The 14,816-nt window shown below is 46.7% G+C and overlaps 1 protein-coding gene across 2 annotated transcripts in view; it reads right to left on the bottom strand.

The window, feature by feature from the left end:
* Nucleotides 1-14,816, bottom strand: part of LOC147121402 (uncharacterized) — a 260,350-nt gene that overhangs the window by 63,339 nt on the left and 182,195 nt on the right. For both annotated transcript variants that reach the window (XM_085981621.1, XM_085981622.1), the window contains one exon: nucleotides 12,072-12,294. In XM_085981621.1, the coding sequence (XP_085837747.1) occupies nucleotides 12,072-12,294 (223 nt within the window). The remainder of the gene's footprint in view (nucleotides 1-12,071; nucleotides 12,295-14,816) is intronic.

Genomic DNA, 14,816 nt, shown 5'->3' with positions numbered 1-14,816 from the left:
AAGAACTAATCACTTCAAGAGAAGTATTGGCTCACTACAACCCATCACTACCGATAAGACTGATGCGTCTCCCTACGGCATTGGAGCGGTACTGTCACATAAATTCCTTGATGGTTCAGAGAGGCCGATAGCTTTTGCGTCACGCTCGTTAACTTCAGCCGAGCGTAACTACGCCCAGATTGACAGAGAGGCCCTCAGCCTGGTGTGGGGGGTGAAGAAGTTCAATCACTACCTGCACGGTCAGAAATTTACTCTACTAACTGATCATCAACCTCTTGTCTCCATTTTCAACCCTCAGAAGGGCGTCCCGATAATGACAGCACAACGGCTACAGAGGTGGTCCCTTTTCCTAGGGGCACACCAATATGACATCGAGTACAAAGGAACTAAACAGCATGGGAATGCTGATGGATTGTCGCGCCTACAGTTGCCGACGGTGGAAGAAGCACCTGCAGTGGATCCAGTGGAGATATTCCACTCGACCATAGTCGAATGTCTCCCTGTGACGAATGCAAACATAGAAAAGGAAACACGAAATGACCCGACACTCTCCTGGGTCTATGATTTAACGGTGAAGGGATGGCCAGCACATGGCGAACCACTGTTGCCAGCATTCTCGCCGAGAAGAGAACAGCTGTCAGTGTGCAGAGGAACCTTGATGTGTGGATCCAGAGTAGTAATTCCACCCAAATTGAAGGATAGAGTGCTCAATGAGCTTAATGAGGGTCATCTGGGAGGGGTAAAAATGAAGAACTTAGCCAGAGCGTTTGTGTGGTGGCCGGGAATCGATAGAGAAATCGAAGAGATGACCAAGAGCTGTACAGGATGCCAGAAGGTCCAAAACGCCCCACCACAAGCCCCTCTACATCCATGGGAGTGGCCCTCATCTCCATGGCAAAGGGTGCACATTGATTTTGCTGGTACATTTATGGACTCGATGTTTTTAATTGCGGTGGATGCACATTCAAAGTGGCAAGAGGTAATAAAAATGTCCTCAACCACCACGGAAAAAACTATCACAGTCTTACGACCCATATTCGCCAGAAATGGGCTGCCTGAACAGATTTGCTCCGACAATGGACCACAGTTTGTGTCTGAAGAGTTCCGGAGGTTCTTAAAGATCAATGGTGTTAAGCATTACACATCCGCCCCATATCATCCAGCCACCAATGGATTGGCTGAGAGGTTCGTTCAAACATTCAAGAAGGCTATCAAGGCAATGTGTAATGAAGACATACCCCTACAACACAAGGTGGATAACTTCTTGTTTGCCTACCGGAATGCGACACATGCGGTTACCAACCAAACTCCAGCCATGATGTTTTTCAATCGAAGACTACGATGCCGCTTGGATTTGGTTAAGCCAAACATCAGAAGAGATGTGGAGAACAGGCAGTTTCAGAATATGAATGAAAGGCTGACCAGGAGTTTTAAGATAGGTCAACCAGTTTTGGCCCGGGACTACCGCACAGAGAAATGGCAGCCAGGAACGATCTGTACACGGCAAGGACCTCTAATGTATACCGTGGACGTTGGAGAGAGCCATGCTGACCAGATTCTAGAGGCACTGGAAAACGTCAATTCCACACCACGATCCGATACACCTGGTGATGAAACTGAAGTACCAATTGCATCTACCTCAGAATCGGTGATATTGGAAGCAGATGAACCAAACAACGATGTTGATCCCGAATCAACTTTGCCAGAAGAACCTGATACACCAAAGAGGCATTATCCAGACAGAATCAGGAAGCCTCCTCAAAGACTGAACTTATAATTGCTTAACTTCAGCTAATGTATCTAGCAACTGTAATTGTAAATATGTTATTTAATTATTAATTGAATGTTATGTACTGTTTAGCTAAAAGGGGAGGAATTGTAGTGTATGTACTTTGCAGAAGGAACTATATTCTGCAGCCCCTGTATACTGCAGTACCAGTAGTGACCACCCCTGTATATAAGCCTGTGTAGTAACTTTTGCATAGTAGTTCCAGTTTGTCTCCACTCAGTAAAGACCTGTTATAACCAACTCCTGCAGTCCGTGTCTCAATTACACACGGACATAACAGGCACAGCAGTCATCATGGGTGACTTTAATCTACATATAGATTGGGCTAACCAAATTAGTAACAATACTGTGGAGGAGGAATTCTTGGCGTGTTTACGGGATGGTTTCCTGGACCAATATATCGAGGAACCAACCAGAGATCAGGCCATCTTAGACTGGGTATTATGTAATGAGAAAGGATTAATTAGCAATCTTGTTGTACGAGGCCCCTTGGGTTGGAGCGAACATAATATGATAGAATTCTTCATTAAGATGGAGAATGAAATAGTTGACTCAGAGGCTAGGATCCTGAATTTAAATAAAGGAAACTATGATGGTATGAGGTGCGAGTTGGATAGGCAATGGCAAACATGCAAAGACCACATGGATGAACTACAGAATTTGTTCATCTCAGTTTGGCATAAAAATAAAACAGAAAAGGTGACTCAACCGTGGCTAACAAGGGAAATTAGGGATAGCATAAGATCCAAGGAGAGGATATATAAATTGGCCAGAAAAAGCAGTACACCTGAGGATTGGGAGCAGTTTAGGATTCAATAAAGGAGGACAAAGGGATTAATTAAGAAGGGGAAAATAGAATATGAGAGGAAGCTTTCAGGGAACATAAAAACTGACTGTAAAAGGTTTTATAGATAAGTGAAGAGAAAAAGATTGGTGAAGTCAAGCGTAGGTCCCTTGCAGTCAGAATCAGGGGAATTTATAATGGGGAACAAAGAAATGGCAGACCAATTAAATACATATTTTGGTTCTGTCTTCACAAAGGAGGACACAAATAACCTCCCAGAGATGTCGGGGAACATAGGGTCTGATGAAAGGGAGGAACTGAAAGAAATCAATATTTGTAGGGAAATGGTGTTAGGGAAATTGATGGGATTGAAGGCCAATAAATCCCCAAGGCCTAATAATCTACATCCTAGGGTACTTAAGGAAGTGGCCTTGGAAATAGTAGATGCATTACTGATCATCTTCCAACATTCGATGGAATCTGGAACAGTACCCATGGATTGGAGGGTAGCTAATGTTACCCGACTATTCAAAAAAGGTGGTAGAGAGAAAACGGGGAATTACAGACCGGTAAGCCTGACATCGGTAGTGGGGAAAATGCTAGAGTCCATTATAAAAGATGTAATAGCAGAGCACTTGGAAAATGGTGAGAGGTTCGGACAAAGTCAACATGGATTTACAAAAGGTAAATTGTGCTTGACTAATCTACTGGAATTTTTTGAGGATGTAACTGGTAAAATAGATAAGGGAGAACCAGTGGATGTGGTGTATTTGGACTTTCAAAAGGCTTTTGATAAGGTCCCGCATAAGAGATTAGCGTGTAAAGTTAAGGCACATGGAATTGGGGGCAAGGTATTGACTTGGATAGAGAACTGGTTAGCAGACAGAAAGCAAAGAGTTGGAATAAACGTGTCTTTTTCTGAGTGGCAGGCAGTGACTAGTGGGGTACCGCAGAGATCGGTCCTTGGACCCCAGCTATTCACTATATATATTGTGATAAATCCATTAAGTGGAACCAGGACTCAAAGAGGCGATATCGTAGAATTAACACGAGTACTTTATTAACAACTGGGAAACACGTTTACCGACAGCCTGCATCAGCATCCTGGCATTCCACCTTGTGCTGACCTATGCAGGAAGCAAACCTCTGACCTTAACAGGAAGCAAACCTCTGACCTTAGTAGCAGCATTGGCTACAGCACCACCTGGTGGATAACCTTAATCATAACATCCCAGATTACTATATCCCTCCTCCCTTAAGATTTCAGTATGAATTTCTTAACAAACAACCATTCCTGAGGGTCACATAAGGAGTCTCCATTCATCATGTTCCATACTTGACGAATCTAACAGTTCATTATCAATCTCTCTGGTGGCTTGTGGGACCTTAGTGAACGTCTAACAGTAAAGTCCCTGCTTGTTTGTGGTGAAGCCAGCAGCTGCTCCTGAGCAGTGCTCAGAGCATCTGACTCTGCAACGATGGTTTCCTCTTGACGGATAGGTTCCTGTGGAATTATCTCTGTCCCTGGTGGTGGCACCACAGATGCACTTGGATAACTGGGGGCAACCCTGTCTTCAGTCATTGCATCTGGAACCTTCATTTCAATTTCCCCTTGTCTGGGAAGTATCTGATCTACATGTCTGCGTACTACCCTACCATCTCCCAACATGACCTTGTATGATACTGGACCTGTCATTGAGTCTATGAAGCCAGGAATCCACTTTGATCCATAACTGAAATTCCTGGTAAGGATCGCATCTCCTTTTCCAAAACTTCGGCTCTTTGTTCTTTTGTCATGGTTCTCTTTTTGTTTGTTTTGTCTGTTTTCCATTTTCCTTTTTAGGTCTGGGTGGACAAGGTCAAGAGTGGAGCGTAGTCTACGACCTAATAACATCTCAGCAGGAGAGAGTCCTGTGGTGGATTGAGGTGTTATTCTGTAGCTGAACAGAACCCGTGGCACTTTGGCTGCTAAACTCCCTTCTGCACTTTTTTTCATCATCTCCTTAAATGTTTGTACGGCTCTCTCCGCAAGTCCATTCGCGGACGGATGATATGGAGCCGAGGTCACCTGCACTATGCCATTTTTTCTCAAGAACTCTTTTGTCTCTGTACTCACAAAACAAGTAGCATTGTCACTCACCACGATCTCCGGTAGCCCTTGATTACTGAAGCTCCGACGCAGGCAGTCTATAGTAGTAGTGGAGGAAGCAGAATTTACAGGATAAACATCCACCCATTTGGAATGTGCATCAATGATTATGAGGAACATCTTCTCCATGAATGGACCCGCATAATCTAAGTGCAATCTTCTCCATGGTTTATCCGGCCACTCCCAGGGGTGGAGAGGAACCGCTGCTGGTGCCTTCCGGTGTTCCTGACAAGTGCTACATGTCTTGACTAGATTTTCTATCTCCTCATCTAGCTTTGGCCACCACAAGTAACTCCTAGCCAAGGCTTTCATACGCGAGACCCCAGGATGACACTGATGTAGTTGCTCTAGGATAGACTGTCGTGCTGGCCGTGGAATAATCACTCGTGCTCCCCACAACACGCAACCATCCTGCACACTCAGCTCTGTTTTCCTGACACTGTAGGGTGTGAAGTCAGCCCCTTCCGGATGCTGTGGCCACCCCCTCACCACATATTCTCGAACTCTAGACAGTACTGGATCTTTACCTGTCCATGTTCTTACTTGCTCTGCAGTCACAAGTGCCGTGTCAGTGTCCTCCAACATCAAAACTCTGTCCTCTGGAGCTGCACGGATAGGTGTGCCTGGCAGTGGAAGACGGCTCCCATGGTACTTGCCCGCCTTGTAGACGATGACATACTCATATGCCCTCAACGTCACTGCCCACCTCTGGATCCGGGGTGACACCATCTGTGGAACTGCTTTCATTTCGTTGAAAAGAGAAAGAAGGGGTTTATGATTGGTGCATATGGTGAACTTCCTGCCATAAATGTACTTGTGGAACCTCTGTAACCCAAACATTACTGCTAACCCCTCTTTGTCTAACTGGGAATAGTTTTTTTTCGCTGGTGTTAGAGTTCAGGACATAAACCCTATTGGTCTTTCAGTTCCATCTTCCATGCAGTGTGAAAGAACTGCCCCCACCCCGTAAGGTGAAGCATCACAAGAGAGAATGATGTCTTTCTCTGCATTGTAGTGAACCAGCACATCCGACGACAGCGTCAGTTTCTTGGACTGTTCAAATGAAACCCCCTGCTCCTCTCCCCACTGCCACTGTGTTTCCTTGTGCAGTAGTTTGTGAAGAGGTGCTAACACAGTTGACAAGTTTGGTAAAAACCTGTTATAATAGTTCAGCAGTCCCAGGTAAGCTTTTAGCTCAGCCACATTTGTAGGAGCAGGGGTGTCCTGCAGTGCTTGTACCTTCTCCTTGAGTGGATGGAGCCTGGTGGTGTCCACTCTGTGTCCCAGGAACACTGCCTCATTCCCCAGGAAAGTGCACTTACTCCTCTTGAGCCGGAACCCTGCCCTCTCCAATCTCTGTAGTACATCTCTCAGAGTGCTCAGATGCTCCTGGTCGGTTCTTCCCATCACCAGAATGTCATCCAGATAGATGGAAACATGTGGAATTCCTTGCAGTACACCTTCGATTGTCCTCTGGAAGATAGCTGGACTAGATGAGACACCAAACGGTAAGCGGTTATATGTAAACAAGCCCTTGTGTGTATTTATGGTGACATACTTCTTTGATTCGTCATCCAGTGTAATCTGCAAGTAGGCATGACTCATATCCAACTTTGTGAATTTCTTTCCTCCAGCCAGGTTTGCAAAGAGATCCTCTGTTTTGGGAATAGGATACTGCTCTAGTTTGGACACCCGATTGACTGTCAATTTATAATCTCCACAGAGTCTTACCGAATTGTCCGGTTTCAAAACAGGTACTATGGGAGCTGCCCATTCCGAACATTTCACTGGCTCCAGTATGTTCTCTCTCAATAGACGGTCAAGCTCAGCCTCTACCTTTGGCTTCATGGCATAAGGCACAGGTCGTTGTTTAAAAAACCTTGGCGGTGCCTCCTTGTCTACATAAATTTTAGCTGGGGGGCCATTAAATGTGCCAAGTTCCTCCTTGAACACATTCTCATGTTCACTCAACACTTCTTGCAAAGTCAACTGTTTGCCCTCATCTATTTGATTTACTGCTCCCCAGTCTAATTTAAGTTCTTTTATCCAGCCACGACCTAACAGGTTTGGTCCGGTACCCGATACTATAACTACAGGTAGCTGTTTCACTGTGTCCCTGTGCTGCACAGTCACATTAGCTGCACCTAATGTCGCTACTCATTCACCTGTATATGTTTTAAGATGCAGGAAGCAAGGCTTTAACTCTGGAACTTTTGCACGGTTCCACAATTTTGATTACTCTGCCTTGTTCATTATGGTCACGCCGCACCCTGTATCCACTTCAAAGTTCACCTTAGCGCCATTTACTGTCAGTTGCAATGTGATAGGAGCCACTTTTGGAATGTTCTCTAACATACTATACATTATGAATATGTCCTCTTCTTCCTCAGCTTCCCCGCTGATGTGGTGTGCTCCATGTTTTTGCACTTCTCTCCCTTGGTTTTGCTATCCTCCCCCTGTTGGTTTGGATTCCTCCACAGGTGATTTCACTCTGCAAGCTCGTTTTATGTGTCCTTGTTTCCCACACTTGTAGCACTTTTCCTCCAGAAACTGGCATTCACTCGCCAGGTGATCGGCCTTGCATCTATAAGATGCCTTCACATGCTCACGTTGTGGTTTCTGATGCATGTTCAACTTGTGCACAACAACCTGACCTGCAACTTGCGTAGCATTAGCCCTGTCTGAACCCTATATTTCTTTTACATCTCGGTTCGCTGTCTCTATGGCTTGAGCAAGTTCCAATGCTTTTTCATAAGTAAGCCCAGTCTTGGATAATAATCTACGCTGCATTCGGTTGTCCTTAATTCCGCAAACTAGCCTATCTCGCAGCATTTCCTTCAGGTTGTTCCCATAATTGCAATCTTGTGCTAATTTACGCAACACCGCTACATAGTCCATTACGCTCTCTTCCTCTTTCCTGTTCCTTGAATTAAACTTGAACCGCTGTACAATCTCACTAGGCTTAGGGTTGAAATGTTCTTTTAGCAAAGCCACTAATTCAACAAATGATTTGTCTCCAGGCTTTTCAGGACTGAGCAGATTTTTCATCAAACTGTAGGTTTGGCTTCCCACTGAACTAAGCAGAATGGCTTTCCTTTTTCCGGCATCATTTATTTCATTTGCTTTGAAAAAATAACCCAACACTTCATAGTATTCTTCCCAGGTTTGTGCTTGAATATCAAAAGCGGAAACCATTCCTACCGTGGCAGCCATGCTCTCTTCCAGCTTGTAGCTAACTTTAGCTCGTGATTTTGTTGTTTAAACATCCCGGCAGACTTTTCTACTTTATGCAGGGTCCTTAAGTTGCCTCATCGCCAAATGTGATAAATCTATTAAGTGGAACCAGGACCCAAAGAGGCGATATCGTAGAATTAACACGAGTATCTTATTAACAACTGGGAAACACGTTTACCGACAGCCTGCATCAGCATCCTGGCATTCCACCTTGTGCTGACCTATGCAGGAAGCAAACCTCTGACCTTAACAGGAAGCAAACCTTAGTAGCAGCATTGGCTACAGCACCACCTGGTGGATAACCTTAATCATAACATCCCAGATGACTATAATATTAATGATCTAGACAAGGGAACTAGATGTAATATCTCCACGTTTGCAGACGACACAAAGCTGGGTGGGCGTGTGTGCTGTGAGGAGGATGCCGAGAAACTCCAGTATGACTTGGACAGGTTGGGTGATTGGGCAGAAGCATGGCAGATGCAATATAATGTGGATAAATGCGAGGTTATCCACTTTGGTGTCAAAAACAGGAAGGCAGATTATTATCTGAATGGCAATAGATTGGGAGAAGGGCAAGTGCAACGAGACCTGGGTGTCCTTACGCACCAGTCGCTGAAGGTAAGCATGCAGGTGCAGCAGGCGGTTAAGAAGGCAAATGGTATGTTGGCCTTCTTAGCGAGAGGGTTTGTGTACAGGAACAAGGATGTCTTGCTGCAGTTGTACAGGGCCTTGGTGAGACCACATCTTGAGTATTGTGTGCAGTTTTGGTCGCTTTATCTGAGGAAGGATGTTCTTGCCATGGAAGGAGTTCAGCGAAGATTCACCAGGCTGATACCTGGGTTGGCAGGAAAGACGTATGAGGAGAGATTGGGTCGATTGGGCTTATACTTGCTGGAGTTTAGAAGAATGAGAGGGGATCTCATTGAAACTTATAAAATTCTGACAGGACTGGACAGACTAGATGCAGGAAGGATGTTCCCGATGGTCGGGAAGTCCAGAACCAGGGGTCACAGTCTAAGGATAAGGGGTAAGCCATTTAGGACAGAACTGAGGAGGAATTTCTTCACCCAGAGAGTGGTGAACCTGTGGAATTCTCTACCACAGAAGGCAGTAGATGCCAATTCATTAAATATATTTAAGAAGGAGTTGGATATATTTCTTAAGGCTAAAGGGATCAAGGGGTATGGGGAGAAAGCAGGGACAGGGTACTGAATTTGGATGATCAGCCATGATCGCATTGAATGGTGGAGCAGGCTTGAGGGGCCGAATGGCCTACTCCTGCTCCTATCTTCTGTGTTTCTATTTAAGATTCTATGGCCTAGAAATTGAGTTTTGGCGCAGCCAGGGCTTTAGCGCCGGAAGTTAGTGCCGGAGCTAAGTCACGCTGGTCGGGCCCAAAATTCACCAATTCTGCGCCCAAACGGCTGCCGGCGCTGCTGAGAGCTGTTTGCGCCTGAAAACTGGCGCTACGCGCTGAATATCGGCGCTATTCCGGCGCTGCGGCGCCCGCTGCGGTGCGGCAGGTTCGGGAAGTGCAGGCCTCCTCCTGCCCTTAAGGAGGAGCTGCCTGCACCCGGCCGCGGCCCGCGAAAATCTTTTTAAAAATGAGCCCGGCACCTCGGACAAGTGCCGGGCTTGCTTCTGTTCCGGGGGGGGGGGGGGGGGAAGTCCGGGGAGGGAGCTGCGGCCAGGCGGCCGGCGGGAAAGCGGCCGGCCGCCGCGGTGCCTTTAATGTGCCGGCGCAAACTCATGTAAGACTCTGTTGCCAGAGTCTTAGGCCTAGAAATTCAGTGCCCTTAGCGCCGATTTTGCGGCGCTAGAGGGCCTAGCGCTGCAATTGGCGCCGGCGCCGAAATTGCCTGGGGCCCTTCCGCCGCGGTAGACCGGTAGCGCTGCGCCGGCACCGATGACGTCATCGGTGTGCGCAGCGTCCCGGTTGCCATGCCGACGGGCCCCAGCGCCGAAATTCAGTTGCGGCCGCCTCGCCCGTGGCAGCCGCAACTAAGACTCTGGCAACAGAGTCTTACATGAGTTTGCGCCGGCGCATTAAAGGCACCGCGGCGGCCGGCCGCTTTCCCGCCGGCCGCCTGGCCGCAGCTCCCTCCCCGGACTTCCCCCCCCCCCCCCACCGGAACAGAAGCAAGCCCGGCACTTGTCCGAGGTGCCGGGCTCATTTTTAAAAAGATTTTCGCGGGCCGCGGCCGGGTGCAGGCAGCTCCTCCTTAAGGGAAGGAGGAGGCCTGCACTTCCCGAACCTGCCGCACCGCAGCGGGCGCCGCAGCGCCGGAATAGCGCCGATATTCAGCGCGTAGCGCCAGTTTTCAGGCGCAAACAGCTCTCAGCAGCGCCGGCAGCCGTTTGGGCGCAGAATTGGTGAATTTTGGGCCCGACCAGCGCGACTTAGCTCCGGCACTAACTTCCGGCGCTAAAGCCCTGGCTGCGCCAAAACTCAATTTCTAGGCCTTAGTTGCGGCTGCCATGGGCGAGGCGGCCGCAACTGAATTTCGGCGCTGGGGCCCGTCGGCATGGCAACCGGGACGCTGCGCACACCGATGACGTCATCGGTGCCGGCGCAGCGCTACCGGTCTACCGCGGCGGAAGGGCCCCAGGCAATTTCGGCGCCGGCGCCAATTGCAGCGCTAGGCCCTCTAGCGCCGCAAAATCGGCGCTAAGGGCACTGAATTTCTAGGCCTATGACTCTACCTTTTACAGTGTGACAGAAATGAACTATTGAGAAAGCAAAGGAACATTTTCAATTTTACATGCAGTAAATGACAACTGACAATGGGGAATGGTAGCATACTGGTAATGTCATTGGGCTAGTAATCCAGTGGCCTGGACTAATGATCCAGAGATGCGAGTTCAAATCCCACCATGGCAGCTGGGGAATTTAAATTCAGTTAATTAAATAAATCTGGAATAAAAAGCTAGTATCAGTAATGGTAACCATGAAACTATCGGATTGTTGTAAAAACCCATCTGGTTCACTAATGCCCTTTAGGGAAGGAAATCTGCCGTCCTTACCTGGTCTGGCCTATATGTGACTCCAGACCCACAGCAATGTGGTTGACTCTTAAGTGCCCTCTGAAATGGCCTAGCAAGCCCTAAAAAGCAGCAACAATAGCAGGTCAGAGGCTAGGTATTCTGCGGTGAGTGTCTCACCTCCTGACTCCCCAAAGCCTTTCCATCATCTACACGGCACAAGCAAGGTGTGTGATGGAATTCTCTCCACTTGCCTGGATGAGTGCAGCTCCAACAACACTCAAGAAGCTCGACACCTTGCAGAACAATGCAGCTCACTTGATTGGCAACCCATCCACCAACTTAAACATTCACTCCCTCAACCACCAGCGTACCGTGGCTGCAGTGTGTACCATCTACAAGATGCGCTGCAGCAACTCACCAAGGTTTCTTCGGCAGCACCTCCCAAACCCGTGACCTCTTCCAGCTAGAAGGGCAGCAGGCGCATGGGAACACCGCCCCCTCCAAGTCACACACCATCCTGACTTAGAAGTATATCATCGTCACTGGGTCAAAATCCTGGAACTCCCTATCTAACAGCACTGTGGGAGTACCTTCACCACACGGACTGCAGCGGTTCAAGAAGGTGGCTCACCACCACCTTCTCAAGGGCAATTAGGGATGGGCAATAAATGCTGGCCTTGCCAGTGACGCCCACATCCCAGGAACGAATAAAAAAAACTGAAGGATGAGGCCGGCACAGGACTCCTAATGCAAGAAGTGAGACTTGTATCGGCATTAAACTGATGTCATGAATAATAAAAAGCATCTTAAAAGAGGTAGCGATTCTCCTTGTCGTCAGTACAGAATAGAAATGCTGAATCCCTGTGGTCATTTCTGCTTCAAGGGATGGCTGGAACATGGTTGGGTGACTGAGGGAGGGCATATCATTATTGGTTCCTAAACAGATTAAAATTAATGGTTAGAAAAGCTGTGCTAATTCATAAATCCTGCTCATAATGCTTTTGCGTTGTGTTTTGGCTGGAAGTAGCACTAATCCCCATTGAATAATATTTAAAAATGAGATAGAATGATATAGAAATGAATCTCACCTCCCTTTATGTGTTTTTTTTAATATAAGGGCTGGTTACCTGGCACCTCTGGAACCTTCACTCCCTTTACCACGAGGTGAAGTAGTGGTTTTTGAAGTGGTCATTGTAGATCCTTTCGTGGCAGTGACTTTGCCTCTGACTGTTCCACCTCTAGCAATAGCAGGAGCTGATGGGGGTTCACCTTTCACTCCTGACTGTTGCTGCTGCTGCTGCTGAGCTTTTTGGATCTCATCCGCTTTCCATTCCCGCCACCATTTCTGTTCTAAAACAAAAAAAAGTAATAGCTCAGTGACGCACATCTTTTTATTATTTAATGCTTGTATTTCTCTCAAACCATTTTCTTTCATTATTTCATGCTGCATTAGTTCAATGGCATCCACGAGTACAATTGGGGGGAAAGAGGGGAAATAAATCAATAAAGTAATTTAAAAAAATAGACTAAACAGCTACACAAAATATAATCCATCATTTGCCAGGCTCTTTTTTTTTAAACAGAGAAACGGTAGAATATATGGTGACAGATCTGTTAATTTAATCAATTTGTAAACTCAACCTATTTACTAAATTAAATTACAATTGATTCACTGGTTATGCCATTGGCAATTGACAAATCAAATGTTTCTGGATATTGTTCAGAAAGTCTGCAGATCAAGTTTTGATGAAACTATTTGCCTGGTTAACCAAAACATTTACATTTATTGAATTAAACTGCATGCTATTAACATTGATTTTGTACCCCCACTACATTAAGTCTAAGAATCCAGCAAATAATAGCTGATGAATTGTTTATGAGATGCTGTAGAATGATGCTGAGTGCACCTTTTGTTTGCTTTTAGTTAGAATTACACAGCATGCAAAGTGGTTATTTATTGGTGTAGCATTTAAGAACCAAGGGAACTGCAAAGAGGTCTTTTTCCAATTAACCCCCTGCATTTTAGCAAGAGTCATCGCATAAGAAAATCCCAACAGGGAATTCAGGAGAAACTTCTTTACCCATGTGGAACATACAGGGAGTAGTTGAGGTGAATAGCATAGATGCATTCAAGGGGAAGCTAGATAAATGCACAAGGGAGAAAGGAATAGAAGGATATGATGGTGGGGTTAGATGAAGAGGGGTGGGAAGAGGCTTGTGTGGAGCATAAACACTGGCATAGACCGAATGGCCTGTTTCTGTGCTGTACACTTGATGTAATCCATTTTTGTAAAGACTATTTCTAGCCTGAAAATAACCCTGACATCTCCTTGAACACCATGGGGTTGATTTTGAGTTTTGACTGGCTGACTGGCGGAACAAGCAGATTGGCTGCCGTCCCAGCACCCAAGAGGCAGCTGCAATTTTGAGGCCCCGGTCTCGTTTACATCAGACTGATGAGCTGCACCAGGACGTGCGTCCCCGTGAAACTCGCTAATATAGGGAGAGAAAGAAAGTCTTGCATTTTTATAGCGCCTTTCACAACCTCAGGATGTCCCAAAGTGCTTTACGGTCAATTAAATACTTTTGAAGTGTAGTCGCTGGTGTAATGTAGGAAACGCGGCAGCCAATTTACGCAAAGCAAGCTCCCACAAACAGCACTGTGATAATGACCAGATAATCTTTATTTTAGTGATTTTAGGGACACCCAGCCGGCAGCAAGGTAAGTGGGAAGGATGTCCCGATCGTGCTGGGGCAGCAGGGGCTCAGATTGTTTATGTGGGGCCCGGGTCGAGCATTCCTACACCTACTCCTACTGCCCACAAAAATAATTTCAAACAATTGGGAAAGGAAGGGGAGCAGCAATATCCTGTATTGATAAAATACATAATTACCGCAGTAGAAAGAAGAGTTTTTAGTAAGGGTGATCGGGCAGTGGAAACACTATGGGTAGAGTCAAGGAACAGCAAAGGATGCAAGACTCTGGTTGGAGATGTCTAGAGACCTCCTGATAGTAGTGGTGTAGTGGAGGGAGAGTAGTCCTGATAGTAGTAGTATAGTGGAGGGAGATATAAATACGGATATCAGGGAAGCATGGAGCAAAGACTGTGTGGTTAAAATGGGAGATTTTAATTTTCACATTGACTGGGAGAAGCAGAACAGCTCAAGTAGTAAAGACATTGGGGGTGAAATTGGGTATCGCCCCTTTTGGGGTGCTAACTTTTGAAATTTTGAAAATGTAGCGCCAGGCACTAAGGATTCTGAATTTCTACTAAATTGGGTGTTAGTGCCCCAGGAAGGAAGTGGGGCACTAAATCAAGTGCCAATGACCTCAGTGGGGCACTACAGGGACGCTACCAGCAGAGTGCTAGTGAATTTTAGGTGCAATGCATTCAGCAGTGATCCTTCACATTGGTTCCTTCCAGCTCTTAAAGGGGAGGTTGCATCATTGTGCAGATGCTGATTTTCAGCCTTGCTGGCTTTGAGGTGAGCAAGTAAATCCCCTGATGGCTATGGCTGTTCCCACTCCCAGGGAGGGTGCTCGTCAGTTCACAGACGTGGCATTGGAGGGACTGGTGGCTGGAGTGGAGCGAGTGGTCGTAAATCTGTGGAATTCTCTGCCCCAGAGAGCCGTGGAGGCTGGGTCATTAAATACATTTAAGGTGGAGATAGACAGATTTTTGCAAGATAAGGGAGTGAAGGGTTATGGGGAGCGGGCAGGGAAGTGACTTTGAGCCCAAGATCGGCCATGATCTTATTGAATGGCGGAGCAGGCTCCAGGGGCCAAGTGGCCTAATCCTGCTCCTATTTCTTGTGTTCTTATGAAGGAGGGCAATGCTGTTCCTGGCCACTGAAAGGAGGCCATCGCCTCA

This window comes from Somniosus microcephalus, chromosome 3 (assembly GCF_052327205.1).
Source record: "Somniosus microcephalus isolate GS21.2 chromosome 3, FLI_Smic_1.0, whole genome shotgun sequence".
NCBI classification, from domain to species: domain Eukaryota; kingdom Metazoa; phylum Chordata; class Chondrichthyes; order Squaliformes; family Somniosidae; genus Somniosus; species Somniosus microcephalus.
This window is presented reverse-complemented; position numbering and strand designations above follow the sequence as displayed.